General features: G+C 43.0%; 1 protein-coding gene across 1 annotated transcript in view; it reads left to right on the top strand.

Annotated features, from left to right (window-relative positions):
• LOC133346425 (ceramide transfer protein-like) overlaps positions 1-18,044 on the top strand; it is a 113,860-nt gene that overhangs the window by 81,705 nt on the left and 14,111 nt on the right. Inside the window, 3 exon segments of the mRNA XM_061557985.1 lie at positions 4,335-4,421; positions 8,165-8,257; positions 15,977-16,072. Of these exon segments, the coding sequence (XP_061413969.1) occupies positions 4,335-4,421; positions 8,165-8,257; positions 15,977-16,072 (276 nt within the window).

The raw sequence follows: 18,044 nt of genomic DNA, 5'->3' as shown, positions 1-18,044 counted from the left end.
ATCATGCTGGTTTAGAAAATGTATTTGCTGGACCCACAGAGAGAGAGAGAGAGATTATCTTTTCACCATGTGACCTCAGTCTCTCGTTGTAGCATTTACAGCCATCGAAACGGCAATGATGTCACCCTGATTCCAGCTTGTGATATTTTACAGTCCTGTTAAAGTACAGCATTTCAGGGTATTTTACGTCAGTAATTATGCAAACGAGACATTATTGCAACTGTACAGCCCGTTGTTTCCCATGAGCACAAAATCAACTCGCTCACACACAACTGAATTGTGCTTCCTGGAGTCACATGTTCTCTCGCCTTGTTTTGGCCAATCAAAACAAAGTTTCTAAATCTACAGTAAAACTAAGAAAACTATTTGAAAAACTTAACATCTTACATATTTTAAATTATTCTCAAATCAATATTTTATTACTTTAAAAAAATTACCGTACTTTAATCCGTATTTCCCTGTTGCGACAACTCCTAGTGACAGCTGTGAAATTATATTGACTGAGTTAGCCGTGACCTTTTTATTACACGCTTTCTATTAACTCACTCTGTCTGTTGTTGTCGTATCCTCAAATCTTGTAACTCAATTTTTTCCCACTTCCCAATGTGGTATCGACTGCAAACTTGGTATACTTAGGTCATACTGATGACAATACTATATTCTATCATAAAAAACATTTTTAAACAATCTTTTTTATATGTTATGTTTCGGCTTGGGTCTAATTGTCCATGCTCAACTGACGTTGGCTGTAAATCACCACCTGGGTCCCCCTTACGTTGTGGCAAGCTTTCGGGGCCACTTCCTGGAGTCGTGGAGGTCTTCCATTCCTAGTAGGGTACATTTCATTAAAGCGTGTTTTTAAAAAAGTTCTTTATAAACATTACTCTTATAGGAAGGCATTGAAAGTCTTGACGATTCACAGCACTTTGAGCTGTCCTGTGAGGTTTGGCTCGTAGTCGGCCGCCCGTGGGCTGCTCATGACACCTGGGCTGTGACGTGGCTGTCTTGCAGCATGATGCATTGAAGGCTTTTGGGATGTTGGAGAGTAAGATCAGAGGAGCACTTCACGGAGTGCTCCAGGAGTTCTCTTGCTCTTTCGGGACACAACTGGAAGTGCATCCTCTGCATCGATGTAGGCCTTCCAGCTGGTACCTGCTCACATGTCATACATTGTGTTTAGCTTGTTGTCCTTCCCCCGCACCTTCGATTAGCACAGTTGGCTACGTACGGTGCGAAAGAAGTTCAACATACATAAGTCAAGTCTCAAGATTTGTCCTTGAGACTCACGCTTGTTCACATGTTTGAGTGTCTCGCAGACGTGCAATGGATTGTCATGTTTTTGTTGTTGTTGCTGGTTTCGTATTTACTCGCTGCCTTTCAATGAAAAAAACATCGACAAACTAATTATATTTTACTTGCTATGGGGGTGGACATGAGCCTAATGCTGCTACACCAACTCATTTAGTAACCCCTCCGTTTTGTTTACAAAAGTCGGCTCGACTTCATTGGCGTGACAGTTTACATGTTTTTGTGCCTCAGTCTCTTGGGTGTGTCTCTCAGTTTATTGCATTTCTGCCTCAGTTTCTTGGGGGGTTTTTTCCCCATGGTTTTTCAGTAGAGGGGGGTGTCCTTGATATTTTGAACCCTTTGGGGTTGACCTTGTGGATGCTCTGCCTTAATTTGTGGACAGGTGTGCTGCAAAAAAAGAACACGGTGCAAAAATCTCACCGCGCGTGTCCTCCCTGACCAATTAAAAGCCCGCACCCAGTGCATCATTGGTGCCGTGGTGTTCCTGTCATTTTTTAAAGATGTTACCGAATCAGACTTAATTTTTTCACGTACATTAATGTGCTCTTAATGTTGCAAACATTTGCTTTTAAAGTTCCGTAAAACATGTTCCGTACAGTTAAAGCAGCTTATGCTTTATGTTTTGTACTGTAACTTTTTGTACGCACCTGTGTAAATGATTTTCTTTAGACGTTCACGTATCCAACCTTTTCACATATTCGCCCATACTCGAACCCCGAAAAGTTGGATATGCGACATTGTGCTGTATTTGTGAAATTTGTTTTGCAAGATGTTGATGTACAACAATGTTTTTAAAGTGTTTTTAACATTTTTATGACGTTATATAACAAAAAAAATGTTTTTATACTTTTTTCGATGAGTCACAGTTTGAAATGTCAGCAACCAGAGTGGGTTGAAATATTGTCATGAGCACCTCTGTAGATTCACACTCGTTTTGCATGTTATGTAAATGCTTTGTGGAGATTGGGTTTGTATAAATAATAAATACGTTTTTGCCTGTTTGTTTTCAACCAAAGTTATAAATATGCAGCTGCTTTGAAGTGCTAACTTCTTTTCGGATTACAATCTGTTGTTTTTTGTTTAAATTGTGTGACTGTAAAATGTACACACCTATTATTGTAATCTCTGTTTACTTTGCTGTAACAATTTAAAATCATCGTCATTTTACTGTTTTAACAATTACAATGGCACAGTAAAATATTGAATGGCATGCCCGTGTGCCATTCAATTTCAAACTTAGCTGGTTATTAACACTACGCACCGGATGGAGACTGCAAAACATCCAGCGGTCACAATGGGTCTTTTTGTTCCTGGGAGACTTTGAGTGTAGGTGATGCAGATGTGTTTTAGCAGGGGTGCAGTGGTTGGCGTGCTGCCCTAAGAACCTGGTGACCCGAGTTGGATTCTCGCTCCTGGCCAACACCAGTGATTTTTTTTTTAATCGGTCGTTTCAGCCTCAAATGGGTAACCACTGTGTGTAAACATCATCATTGGGGAGACAAAGGCGGTTGGGCATGGTGCTAGCCACCCCACCCCTCGTGATTCGTGCCGACCTCCATAGGGTGCTACTCGCTAACAGCACTTACCCCAACGGTCTGAGCGAGGGCCTTGGCTGAGGCTAGACACTGGAGCCTTTGTGTGAGCTCTCCAATATGAAGTTGATGACAGTGGTTAGGGGGGGGAGGGCCTTGTTGACCTATAAAATTAGGAGAGGACTTTGTGTACATACATAGTGATGTGTTTAATGCGGTAGGTAGTCAAGACACCTTTCTAATACACCACGTAAATCACTTTTAAAAGGCGATAGAGATCAAGTTTATTATTAAGAGGTGGGCGTTTGAGACAGGACTAATGTGTGACTGTATTGGTCACAGGGCTGACCTTTATTGAAGCAAACAAATATAATCTTCTGGTGGACATGTAATACACGAGCAATGTCATGGTTAAGACAGCATCATCAACGTGGAAAGAATATCAATGTACTCGGGAAGATGAGATTGTGATGGATGGGGGGGGGGGACGTAAGGAGGAGGAACAGGGCAGGTTACCAACACAGCCATTGGAGTAGCTATCTGGAGGTCACCAACGAAGGTCAAGCCTTAAATCTGACAGGGAGGAGGATGCCGTGGGAGGATGCTGGGTGTGAACTTGGTAGTAACTTTGGGAGCCTAGCAGCAGAGGCAGGTGGGTGACATCAACACACACTCTCTCACACTCTCACTCTCTCTCTCACACTCTCTCACACTCTCTCTCACACTCTCTCTCACACTCTCTGGACCTTAGCCTTCCATTAGTGATCATATATCGTCATCATCACAACTGGTGTTTAATATTGTTCTTTCGTGTATTTTCATCATACTCAGATCTAGTTATCTTTATGTTTGTGGTGTAGTACTTTAAACTCACCGTGTTTTGCTTACACGCAGCCAGGATGTACTATGTATGTATGTATGTGTGAACTTCTTTCGTACCATACGTAGCCAGCGGTACCAATCGGAAGTTCGATTAGCACACTGACTGGTGAATGAGCTTTGCTGCGGGTTCTGTAATTCCAGGTGAATTACTCGATTATAGACCAATCGGAATTTTATAAGGAATGTTTAATGCTGGGCTCTCACGGGACCTGTTCAACTGGCAGGATGCGCAGATTTCTTGGCTGCAAACTCCGAGGCGGAGCTTCACTGCCTACCAGACCGGCAGCCAGTGCACGTCCCTGACATTCTGGCAATTGGTTGTCCGGTTAACGTTTGCGAAGATATCCACTTTTTGTCCCACCCCCTACCTGCATTGCTTTGTCACCACGCCCATTCTGGGCTCCCTCATTACCCTGTGTGCAAACACTTCTTCCTCAGATTTATACCGATGCCTTTTGCGGTGAACACCCCATGCTCAAAGGTGGTGCAAGTGCCAAACGCACGTTGAATTACATCCTGTTTGCTTGGGGTTCGAGAAGTACATTTTTTCATGAAAGATTTTTCTCGTTTTTAAATGCTCGTTTGTGTCACTTCTGTTTCGCACACGTGCAGGAAGGGCCCAACAGCATCATGAACGATGAGGAATTCTACGATGCCGTGGAGGCTGCATTGGACCGGCAAGACAAGATAGAGGAGCAGGTAAACAACAGTGAGCATTATCTTAGTAAATCGTGTTTATTTCAATGATGCATAGAATTTTCACATGCGGTGTTGCACTCAATATCAAGCAACAACGAATATTACATAAACGGTTAATTGAAAATATTTGATTATAAAGTTTGTACGCATATGAAATAACATTTTGGAGGGTCATTGATTGATATTCATAGTTTACATACAGCATTTGTGTTTATTGACAAGCTTGACTCGCTTTGGCTTCAAATTCCTTTAAGCATTTTCAAGAAACGGGTAGTTTGGAGCGTGTTAAAGTTTGGAGTGTCATTTTCTTATTCGGTAATTTAACAGCACCTGTATTAAATGAAAATCAGACCATTTAAATACGGTAAGATGAGTTTAATGTTCAGCGTTGGCTTGCAATGTGGTTGGACAGGTGAGGGCAATCGGGCCCATGTCACGGCATTGAGCCAGGGTTGTCAGCATTTTGGGTTTGAATTCTTGACCGCAAGCTGAAATGGAACGGGGTTCTATTGCGAAATAAAATGGTCTCAGCCCAAGCACCAAATGCCTGCAATAACATGCATTATAAAGAGTTGGTTTTACACTTTACTTATGTCTCGCTCTTTCAATTTACTTGGCAGATATATAGGCCGCAGCCTCCCATCTCACCTGAGCATATGGAAGAAGCCAATGTCTCGTAGTTGCGCAAGCTAAAATATTTAAATGATATTGGGCAAATGCCTGTGATGACAGCTCACAATCAGACTCGCAGTTTTTTTAATCTGCTATGAAGAAGGGTTATTGCACAACATGTAGCCATTAATTCTAGATTTTAAGTTTTCGTCATTGCAAGGATCCATACTCTTTGGTTCTTTCGGTAAAGTCACGTAGGTGAAAATAAAATATAAATAACTAAATCGCGACGTTATTTTTATTTTATTTTCACTTACGTGACTTTACCGAAAGAACCAAATAACATATAGCCTGTTGTAAATGTTTTCTTTTAAGGCAGTGTTAATGATGAATGTGGTGGGGGGGGGGGGGGGGGGGGAGTTAAGCTCACTACCAAGATGACAGTCGCGTAACGTGTGGAAAATTCAACGTAATAAAAAAGAACAACAAGCTGACTTCGTGAAGTCTCACCGACAGTTGGAATTTCAGGTTGAACTTGTGTGGAAATTGGAAGCATAGGTGAGGCACGTCGGCAGGGGCTGTGGGCATTCTCAGGGGGAGCAGTCGTATCACGCCCCCGGGCAAGCTTCACATTTTTGAAATGCCTTTTGCTGTAATGTTAAGGGAGGCTTGTTTACTTCTGGAAGGTGTCTTTGAAAAGCTTTTTCTCCCTCTGGTTTCGTACCACTGCTCGTTCTACCGGTTTTGTTTTGCTTGAGTGATTTTAAGGTTTCTATGTAGTGTGGCATGACTGCATTACGAGTCTCTGCACTATTGTGTTGACATATATCGTCGCTGGTGCTGTGCAAGCTCCTTCCTGAATCGCAGAGTGGCTTTCGACCTGGCATGGGAACCTCAGACATTATCTTCTTAGCCCGTCAACTCCAAGAGAAGTGCCAGGAGCAGAGACGACCATTGTACATGGCCTTCTTTGATTTGACTAAAGCTTTCGATTCTGTTAATCGTGAAGCACTATGGAGAATCCTTCTGAGATATGGCTGCCCAACAAAATTTGTTAACGCCCTCCGTCTGTTGCATGACGGTATGAAGGCTGTCATCCTCTCTGATGGTGAAACCTCGGAGCCAATCGAAGTAAGGACCAGTGTGAAGCAAGGCTGCGTTATTGCACCAACTCGTTTCTCCATCATCCTGGTGGGAATGCTTCATGTGACAGACAACAGACTTCCCAGAGGCGGCATGACTATCACGTATAGGACAGACGGGAACATATTCAACGTCAACCGTCTCAGAGCCAAGTCGAAAACATCAATCACGTCCGTTATTGGATTCCAATATGCTGATGATGCCTGCTCAGAAACTGACCTTCAGGTCATCGTCAACATATTTAGAGGTGCTTACAGCAGGATGGGTCTAACATCGAATACCAGCAAAACAAAGATAATTTCAACAAGCTCCGAGAGGACACCTACCACCCCCTACAATCATTACCAACAATACAATACTGGAAAACGTTCCCAGTTTCCCATTCTTACGCAGCCATCTCTCTAGCAATGTCTTAATTTATTATGAAATCCAACATCAGATTGCCCGAGCAAGTGCTGCCTTTGGCAAACTTAAGAACAGGGTCTTTGAAGACCACGACATTACCACCAAGACCAAAGTGGCTTTGTATAACGCTGTGATCATTCCAACCCTCTTATAATGTGCAGAAACCTGGACCTTTTTATCGTAAACACGTAAAATCTCTCAATGTTTCATCAACGCTGTCTCAGTAAAATACTAAACGTCACCTGGGAAGAAAGACAAACTAATATCAGTGTCCTGGAGCGATCCAACTCATCCAGCATAGAGGCCATCGTGATGAAGTATCAACTCAGATGGGGGCAGGTCACCTTGTGAGGATGAATGACTCGAGGCTTCCTAAGCAGCCAAATACTCTAAACTCGTATTTCTAAATGTGGAGGGAAAGCCAGAAGGACCTGGAGAAAAATCCACATGACGACAGGGAGAACAAGCATGAAAACTCCAAATGTGCAGGCATCAGGGTTGGGATCGAATTTACGACCTTATACCAGGCGAAGTACAGTCGTTAACATCTCGCCACCGCGGCACCACATGATATGGGGAGAGCTTTATCCAGCAGTGCATTGACAATTGACAGTGCAATTTAACAAATTGCCCTGTTTACTTGGCATTCCATGAAGCCTGGTGTTGGTGGAATGACAAATACGTTTACTATACAGGCATTCCATTACATTTAGTAAAAATTATCTGCTCGCATATCAATCACATTCTGCCATACCTTCATTCCGCATTGCAAAACGTCCATACTGGGTGGAGTTACGGTGGAGCTGGGATCGGGTCACAGAGAGGGGTAGAATTTTCTTCCCAATTCTTGCTTTACGTTTCTCCGACTGCAAATGTGCTCTTGTGCAGCGGAATTGAGAGAGCTTGACAAGCCAATTCCACACAACACTGCCATCCAGCATGCTCACTGTGCTGCACAACAGCAGAACTCCACAAGCTTTGTCCACCTGACTTTAATGATCACTCGACTGCTGGATGAAGGATTCCCCAAGCCATCACCATCTCTCATGATCCTGTGATGAAATAATCCACGGAGCACCCACACGCGCATTTATTTAATTGCTCCATCTCCTTGGTGGATGTCCTCTCTGATGCCACTGTCACTCTTCTTGACCATCGTCCATCATCCAATCTTTCAACGTGTCTTGCCAAAGCCCAAATGCTTTCCATAACAGTTTTAACAATGTAACTTACCTGCTCTCTATCAGTGTAATTCGAAGCATGCATCTCTCCATGTCTTTTTTGGGGGGACATTTATTTTTTTTCTTATTTTCTTCAGAACTGAAATTCAGGCAAATTAAGTGAAACCCCATTTAATGCGTCCCCCCCCCCCCCCCCCCCGTGTCATCTGTTGTCGAGGTGGACTGAGACAATCAATTCGCTACATGTGAGAAATCGGTTTGATCGTGGGTCGCTGCCCGGTTTCGAACCAAAGAATTTCAGCCGTACTGGCTCGGTGCTCAGAGCCCTGAGGCAGCTGTGACTTAATTTCATATCCCCCCCACCCCCCACCATTTGTATACGCCCACACGCGTTGTGTGCAGATCCACGTGGAGCGGACTCGCAGCATCGTACCTACCTCCATCGCCTCCACGGAGACATACGCGTCCGTGGGCAACCACCGCTTCTCCCAGCAGGTCGGTGCTGCCGCAGTAGCCGGCACTCGGAGCAGTCTCTCCGAGTGGTGGAAACAACGCGCCCAAGACAAACGCTTTCATCAATAGGCCCTTAGACTGCTTGTGTGAAATGGCGCTGAGTTAATTGATGTCGTTGTCACACTAAACGACAATTAAGGTGGTATTCCCATTGCGTTTGTTGTATAGACAGAAATAAACGTAATGTTGACATTTGGACAACATCTTTTGATATAGACTTTGATATGTCCAGTGGAGGTTGATAACATTTGTTATTTTATATATTACTAGCGCCGCCCGCGCATTTGAGAGGGATACACGGACAGGAGGGAGCAGGTGACATCATCGCGCATACGTATGCGTTGACATCACCACCGCCCTTGCACATTTGCTTCCCACGCCAGCCAGCAAAACTTTCTTTATGATATGGTGTGAAAATTGCAATAATTCACCCTGCAGGGTGTCCAAGTAACAGCATCTCAAGACGCTAAACGACTCCCACGTTACCCGTGGGAGTAGCCGTCGCTGATCAATGGTCCCCGCCCATCCACCCGCAACATCCCCATCGTCTCCCAACCTCGTGGCCATTGCCAACATAACAATGGGCACATGGCTGTGAGCGGTCACGCCAGGAGGCAAGAGAGAGAGATCTCCCCTACAGCCTTAACAGACTCTTGGGGCGAGTGTTGTTAGCGAGCACCGATGAAGCCCGGCGCGGCACACGAGGGAGAGGATGGCCAGCACCACGCTCGGCTGTCATCGTCTCCCCAGTGGTAATGATTACACACCGCACCAGGTACTCATTTGAGGCTGAGGCGTCCTAGGGGAGGCCCGGGACCAGCTGGAGCCAGGTCAATTTTAAGTGGAAAACCCAAATTTCATTTGGTGGGGGTTTCATTTGTTCAGCCATTGACAACACGCGACACTTTTTTAAGGCCGAAATGTCAGTGTTGCCGCTCCAAACAGATGATATCCTCCATGGCAGCATGAGAGCGCCATCACAGCTCCGATGTTGAACTATAAAACCCAATATAAGAACTTTATGAATTCAAGTTGCACGAAAGAGAAACGGTTGTTGCTCAACTGGAAAGATGATCATTGGTACTTAAAGCAAGATCAGTTGACATTTGTGTATTGTTTATTTGTGAAAACATGGCCCCAAATGTGTTGCTTTGAATCTCAGCGTGTTCATCACTGTGCTTCATGTTAAGCGCAAGTGTTTAAGGTTGGTCTTAAGGTGTTAGTGACTCTAAAGGAAGCGACATATAATGCTCCTAGATATATTATTTTTATATATGTGTGTGTGTGTGTTTGTTGAGTGTGTCAGCATGTATGCCTGTGTAATGGGTGTGTTCTGTCAGTGGCTTGTGTAATGTTAGTCTTCCATGCATGGGCATTACTGGGTCTAACTAAGTGAACCGTTCACCGGCTGCTGTATTCGGTGGATGCTCACATTTACTACGAATGCAGAGGACCCTGTACCCACCATTAACTCCCAGGCAGGTACTAAATGAGCAATTTGAAAACACGCTGTGTTTGGCAGTGGTGGAAGGGCGGCGGGGGGTACAAGTGGTTGCTCGTTCCCCTGGCCTCTGTCCCGCGTGGTCTCGGTAACAACTCCAGTTAATTCCATATTTCAGGTACATTGCTAGCTGCTGTATGAACATTGTGTTCGTTGTGTGTCACGATGAACGTTTACTTTCTTCCCCGTTTTCTTCTCTCAATTGTTTTACGTTGAAGAAAATTAGTCGCTCGTCTTCAATGTCTTCCATTGATCTCGTAACGACCTCTGAGAATGTGCACGGTTACATGGCCCGGGTACTGTGCGCTATTTCATTGCTGCACTCTGAAGCCACCGTTTCTTAAAGAAGAACCTTTTGTGTGTCGTCGGCTGTTTTTTTTAAGTGAATTACTCTCGTGGCTTCTTACCGCACTAAAGAGCTCGTTTTTGATCGAGCTTTGTTCTTTCATGATTAATTTTCTAAACAAAGGCCGACACTTTGGGTTCTTCTTGCACAATCGTCAATCAAAAGAAGTCGAAATGGGAAATAATCCATTCATACTTGCTTGCTTGCACGTTGCTGCCATGTTAATTAAGCATGTGCACTCTTCAAACAAAGACAGGATAATAAGAACAGGTGTTACCCTTTCTAGCAATAAACAGGTGTTAAGATGTTCTAACACCAAATAGATGCCTTTTGAAGTCATCAAATCTGCGTTAACCACACCTACTTGTGGCAAAACATGCAAACAAACATGCTCTGGTAATAAGTGCATTGTCTTTGAAACTAATTGGTCTACACCAGAGATGTCCTTCTTTATGGCCTTGTCTCACCAGTCTTAGATCAGGGAATGCCAAAAGTGCGGAGAGTACAAACACATTGCATCATGAAAACAGGAAACTCGTCAGTTGCCAAAGGGGAATGTGATCTGAAAAACAAATCGCTGTCGCCTTGTTGACATCCACCAAGTGTCAATTACCCCTGGCTGCCTTACCTCGATTCGACTCGTCTGTTGATGGCGAATAGAATTGAGAATCATGGTCAGACGCTCTGATGCCACAGCGCCATGGCAACAGCACCACATCGAAGTAGTTTGAAAGCACACAAAGGTGCCGTGACATTTCTTTACCTTTTTTTTCCTTTAATGGGGCCTCAATCTCGCATACTTACTTGACCATTCACCACCTGACAAGGTCGTCAGGTATTCAAAGATATTTACTTTCAGGTGCCAATGTGTTGTGCTAATTCTGACCAATACAGCTCACTGGTTGTTTAAGAATTTTTCATGACTTTATTTAACATCGACGAATTACATTTCGCTCAAACTTTGAGCTTCATGAGGCAGTGAACTCGGAAATGGAGCGAGGCTGCTTCAGTTGACTGCTTTAAGTACCAGCTGTGACATCACCAACTGCCACAGAATGGGTCATTTCCACTTATTTGTGGTTTGGGCCTGTGTGCTTTAGTATGTTGATGTTAAATTCAGTCCTAAGCCACCGGTGAGGAGCATTATCGGTCAAAAATTAATCGATACACTGGCGCGTGTAATTAATATCTTTATAAACGTGACAATCTCGTGCGGTTGTTCAGGGTTAATGACAGATTGTGGCATAAAATTACCGCGTAACCTCGCCTAAAAACAATATGGATCATTGTATTGGCTATGAAACCGCACGTTTAAAGTTTGATTAGAGTTGTTTGCTTTTTGGGAAATGTTCAAAACGTATGTGCAAGTGTAAAAGAAATGGCAGGGATTTGACTTATTGCAATTTATGAAGGCTGGTTTTAATTAGGCACATTTTGTTATTGCAGGGAGTTGTGAAATGTAATTTCTAAATGTGATGGCATGAGTGGCCTTTCATAGAACAAGGCATCATCAGTTGGAGCCTCACTCCCCTAATTAACGCTCATGCGCGCGGAATGTGTGAACCTTTGTGCCCTCTTCATGCCATCGGAGGCCTGTCACAAGGCCTGTCTCCCATAGTCAGTCTCATTGTGTCTGTCAGCGAGCCTTCGACACTTCACGTTGCCTCAAAGTGCACCTGGCCTGGCACAGATGCTGTGGTGACGTCACCGTCACTTAGTGGCGAATGGCGGGTATTGGTGTGTGATGAGTACTCCAGCACAATGTTTGTATGTCTATGTTGCAGTATCTGTGCCTCAGTGTATCTCTATATTTCTCAATGTCTATACATGTCTATATCTCTCTGTTTTATATTTTGTCTAAGTGTGTGTCTTTGTGTCTCTGTGTCCACTTCTCTCGTCCTGTCTCACTATCTTTTTGTCCGTGTATCCGCATCTTTGTATCTCTGAGGCTCTTTGTCCCACTATGTCTTGATGTTATCTATTGAAAGGATCTCTTTTTGTCCCAATGTCACTGTTTATGTGTGACTATATTTCTGTCGCTCTGAATTTTCTGTAAGTCACTCTCTATTTATCCTGCTATTTCTTTCCAGGCCACTGTTTACTCCTGCTTGGTTATAGGTTAATAAGAGGAGGATGCACGAGTTAAACAAAAGAGGGAATTATTGGACAATATATGTATTTCGGTAACATTGTGAAACTCGATATGGGGATATAAAGTTTTTTTCTATGGGAATATTTTAATCGAAGCGTCGGTAGCACTCATTTTTGGTGGTTGTGGCAATTCCACATTCCGTGATGGAATTCAGTTTACCCTCAGTACTCTCACTTTGATTTGACTTATTTCATAACAATCTGCCACTTGACCTCGGATGCCTTTCTTTTGATGTAGTTGTGTTTTATTGTAGGCCAGTTATTAGACCTTGAACATTGTTTAAATTACTATGGAATTTGAACATCACAACCTTTCTGTTTGTGGAAAATTGGTTTTGTGTGAATACCAAACAAAACTTCGGTTTTCAGCCAGCGGTTGTTTACAGCCTTAGGATTTGACTTGAGCAGCGCCAAGGTGGAGCGAGTGTGGTATAACCGCGAGCAACTACATCGTGTCTCCGTCGCGCACTTCCTAAGAAGTGTGCAAAAACAAGATTCGTGACTGTGTGATAAACAAGCATTTCATCATTTTAGGGGGTATTCCTTGGGATAATGACAAGTTGGAGTGGCGTTAACCATCAGATGCGATTTGATTTCAAATATGTGGTATTCACGTAAATATTATTGTTTTTAATTCAGTTGCTGAGTCATACATTTTTTATGGCCTTCAAAAGCATGATAGGTGTGGCATTGTGACCTTCCGAATGGGTGCTGTAATTTCAAAACTTTGAACAGGTAACTCTGGATGGGTATCTGTAATAGAATTGGTGAGAAACCTTGTTTTGCTTTGATTCACATGTTCATCTGTTCAAATGCTTTACTTGATGACATAAGGAAATAGCATCTATATATTGGTTTTGTTATTCACACTTTGATGACAAATAACTGTGCCTCTAACGTTAGCTAGAGAACAAAGCAATTGTGTACAGACATCAGAGCACGCTCAAGGTGTTTTTGCCTTGAGGATTTGATTCAAGTTGTGTTTTTGGGATCATTCCACTGCGAAAGATCCATTCACAATTCTCACAGAGTAGCGCGTGCTCACCCCATGTCTTCAAGAAAAACACATGTCACAAATCAAACCTTCCTACACACCTTGCTGCAGAGGGAATGCTCAAATACAATGTAGTCAAACTAAGTGAAAAGTGGATTTAACTATTGTTTATTTTGTTGACCAGGGCGAGACCCTGAGGTTATCAACTCCTTCCGATATCAGGAAGGCACTGGAACTTTGCACTTTCTTTTGAACTGCTTTTTGTATTTAGTTTGTTATCCTTTCCCTGCACCTCCGGTTATGACGGTTGCCTACGTACTGTGCAAAAGAAGTTTAACATACCGTTGAGAACCAGGTTTAATCATGAAAGGTTTTCTGGATTCAAACCCAGGATTCCAGCAGTGAAGGCTCGGCACCCTAAACCCTAAGCCGCCCACCTGAAATAAATTAGAAGTTTTTAAGCAATACATTTTTTAAATTTCTATCTCATGACTGGATCACAGTAAATGTGTGAGACATTCGCAGTTTATTTTCAGTGTGTTTTTGTGTAGTTGTCAGTAACCGAGCTGTAGCTATGACAGTCACTCTTGCCACATGCGACGAAATTTCCCGATGCGGTAACCTGGGACGAGAACACATTTTTGGGTTTCGCCATACGCGAGAAGATTATTATCTAAAGCAGGATGTCTGGTGTGGCCCAGTACCTTGGCCATACCCCCGTGGTATCAAGCCAGTGCAGTTTTAAACAGTTTTTCTGATTGCCTTTCCTGCCTGTGTTTTTGACAGTCACTTGCTTGGCTCCTGGGTGTCTTTTTGCGTAATATTGTAGCACTGCTGATAGTCCAAGGCCCTCGGCCAAATAGGGACGATCACAAAAATGTGGCCCCCAATTGTGGCATTACAATGGCTTCATCCTTTATTTTTTTTTAAATAAGCATCAGAGCTATTGTCTTAGAAGGCAATTTTTTTTTATGAGAGTAACCTGACATTTGGTGTTTATTAACTTCCTATTTTAGCATTAGTATAACTATTACCTGTAAATTGATGAAAATATACCGTTTCATTTAAATTGGTAATTAATATCTTGATCGCTCATCCGTTTATACCATACCCGTGGTCGGTATTACATGATGTAAGTTTACATTTCTTAGCGAATACGAACTAAGCTTTTTATTTTACCAGGTAAAGCCGTCTGAGCTATGTAGCTCTTTTTCAGAAGTGACCTGGCTGCCACTGATGGCTCAATGAAGTGGCTTATCACGTGTATATATATCTCATATTAATTAAACATGTTATGCATTCACACGTTTTATTTCTGTCGGCGTAATTCAATGAAAAAAATGTATGTATCGTGAGTTTTGTCTTTGTTCTTGAACATTCATGAAAACTTAATCATTTGATACAGAGATCACCGCGGGGAATGTATTCCCCTTGTGATGCCATGTGGCATGCGGATGGCTGTTGCAGGAATGCGTACCTTGTTCCTCTTCAGCGATTGTGAACTATGTTGGTCATTGTGGGTTGCTCTTTTCAGAAAGCAGCAGGTGTTTAGATGATTTAGATGATTCCGCTGCTATAACTTTCGGCTGCTATAACTTTCCACACGATAAGCCACTTAATTGAGCTATCATTTGTGGCCAGGTCGTTTCTGAAAAAGAAGCTATCTGGTAAAATAAAAATAGTTGACCTTTTTTAAAAAATGATTTGCTTACCTTTCCGATACTTGGCACTTCTATCGTGTTTCTGTATTGCTTGTTGTTGTTGTAACTTTCTGACCTGCCCCTGCTGGGACATCTTTGACAAAGAGCTTTAGAGCTCTGGGTTCCTCCAGTCTAAATTAAGATTCTGATTCTGATCTACGCCACGCACAATGGTGTGTGTGTGTGTGGTTTTAAAAGCAAGCTTGTGATTAACTGCATAATGTAAGTTTTATCTGTGTTAAAGGTCTCTCATTGTGTTTTATTCGTTGTTTAACTTGTTGAAAAAGAGCTATATAGCGCAGTGGGCTTTCATGAGGCCAACGATATTTGAAACTCGCCTTCTATCTCCGACCAGGACACACCTTGAATGCACCCAATCTCGTCAGGTCTCAGTAGTTGAGCAGCTTTGAGCCCGGTTACTACTTGGTTGGGAGCACCAGGTGTTATAGGCTTGAGCTGTAAGGTGGCCAGGAGATGACCGTATAGCATTGGATTCTTTAACCCACCTGTGCACGACTTTGAGTGTTATACTTCCCTTTTTGTGTTTGCTCCAGGTATGCTGATATCCTCCCACTTGCCACACTAATGAATGGAATTGGCCAAATAAGCACTGGGTTGACCAAGTTAGACAGGCATAGTCCTGACTTCACAACCCCCTTGTGTGCCCTCGCCGGCATTAATAGGTGCTCATTAGCAGTACCTGTCCCTGCAGTGTGCAGAGCTAATTTGGAGGGTTTTATGTTCTTGTTCCATTGTCTGTTTATCATTGTTATTAGCGACGTGACATCGTGCCAAGATGTTTGTTCATTCAGTACGCAATTCGGCGAGCATGTTGCATCGAATGAATCCTCCTCGCCTTTATAATTCAACAAAAGCATGCTGTGCTGCACATCTGCCATGACCACCTGTTTTGCCTTGCCTTTTGCTCGAAAATGTAATATGCTTTTGAGTTGTACGGCTGTTTCTGAGCGGAGTGCTCCATCTCTTCCCTGCTCTTTATATACGGCAGTTGGAGGAACTGATTCAGAAGCACATGGAGTACTCTCTTCAAGATCTTGGAGGTGACGCCAACTGGCAGCTCATCGTGGAGGAGGGCGATATGAAGGTACGGTATTGAACAGTTTTAAAGTCAGACTTTTATGCTGAATGAGATCAGCTTTATGTCATCTCTGATATCATTCATATCACGAGTTTTCCCCTACTGATATACAGCATTGTACATGAGGGATATCTGGCATTCAGAAAGGGCAATTTGGTGGTGCCTATTTGGTTGAAAAAATAAACAAAATCAGGACACTGACACAGTTGCCCATGTGTACTTGGTCATGAGGTATTTCATTTATTTTGTATCATACTGTCGATGTATTTAATGGTGTTTTCACATTACCACAGGACTAATCTGAGGTTCTATGAGGGTATTTCAATAAGAGACTGGATAATTAATAATCTAGTCACTGTGATCTGGCCCGAGTACTCGTGTGCAATGTTTTACCTTCTAGATTTTGCACCCAAGATGACAGTGAGCTGTCATTACGTTTTTATTTCGTGCCGGTGTAAAGATACGTGAAAGTTAAACTGTACTACTATACTTATTTTATTTTACCAGGTAAGGCCCACTGAGCTATATAGCTCTCTTTCAGAAGCGACCTGGCCACAAATGATAGCCCAATCGAGTGGTATGTGGACATGTATTGCAGCCAAATACTCTAAACGCATATTTTTAAATGTGGAGGGGAAAACCGGAGGACCCGGAGAAAAATACACATGGAGAACATGCAAACTCCAAATATACAGGTGTCAGGGTCAGGATCGAACCCGTGACTTCCTGCAATCCAGGCGAGGTAGAGTTAACATCTCGCCACCGAAGCACCCCAAATTTTTTGGAGAATGCAAGTGAAATATTGTGACAACTGTGAACATTGTTTAACAAAGTTTGGAATACCTGCAATCATATTGTTAGCATGCTTGTGCTCGGCCAGTTGACGTCTACTACAACCAACGTCGCTTGTTTTGAGAGGTTGAATTTGGTTGACAGGTGAGTAGGAAGTAAGCACATATCATAGATTCTACAAACCAACCAAGGCAGAATTCCCTCGTGTATTAAATCACGATGCTAAATCCTGACAATGCATTCAATCACTGCAGGATGAACAATCTTTACGTACTTAGTTGTCATCTTGGACACATGAATTAATTTCTCACGTGCCCGTCTGGCTCAATATTAATTGAAACATTGCTCGGGTGATTTTTCAGTGTCCGTGGCTTTGCATCATAATTTCTGTATTCATTGCCCTCGTAATTTTGCTGGTATGGTAATTTAACAGCAAACGTTTTAAGAAAAGCTAATTTTGAAGTTAATTTAATGCTGATTAACGAGGAATTATTATTTATGTAGTAATTTTTTCTCAAAATAAAATAGACATAGCTCATGGTGTGGAATGATTTAATAAGAAACATGATGAAATGTTTACTGTTTGATTATCATATATTTCAGTGTTCATCCCTGTGTTAAAACGATTCTGAAATTCTTTGAACAGTGTTTTTTGACACAAGTGTGAGCGTGCCGGTGCCTTCTATTTTCAGCTTCATGCCATGATAATTGGTTGATTTGAGAGGATTGTATGCTTGCCACTCAAAGAAGCCATTACTGAATTTACTTTGGAATGTTGAACGGCTCCACGATACCGTAAGATTGTATTGCGTTAATTCAGATCCGTTCCGTGCTTGCTCTTGAGTAGAGTCGTGGATAATGGCGGATAATTGGAACTAAGAGGGCCAGGAGTAATTGGAGTTTTCGTGGACCCTACCTGCAGATAATGGGGTTATCGGACCATGGATAAGAGGAGTTCCTGCATTGAACTATTTCAAATGACCTTCAGTTATCTGTGCCATGCAGGCCTTGTATTTACGTGGTTAGCTGTGGGTGTGCGGTCGGTGCATGCGTGTGATCGGCGCGCGTGTGCCTGTGATCGGCGCTTGTGTGTGATCGGCGCGTGTGTGCCTGTGATCGGTGCATGCGTGTGGTCGGCGCGCGTGTGCCTGTGATCGGCGCGCGTGTGCCTCTGGTCGGTGCATGT

Source organism: Lethenteron reissneri, chromosome 24 (assembly GCF_015708825.2).
Source record: "Lethenteron reissneri isolate LAM-NWPU_2019-01 chromosome 24, ASM1570882v1, whole genome shotgun sequence".
Taxonomy (NCBI): domain Eukaryota; kingdom Metazoa; phylum Chordata; class Hyperoartia; order Petromyzontiformes; family Petromyzontidae; genus Lethenteron; species Lethenteron reissneri.
The sequence above is the reverse complement of the archived record's forward strand: the minus strand, read 5'-3'. Positions and strand labels throughout refer to the sequence as shown.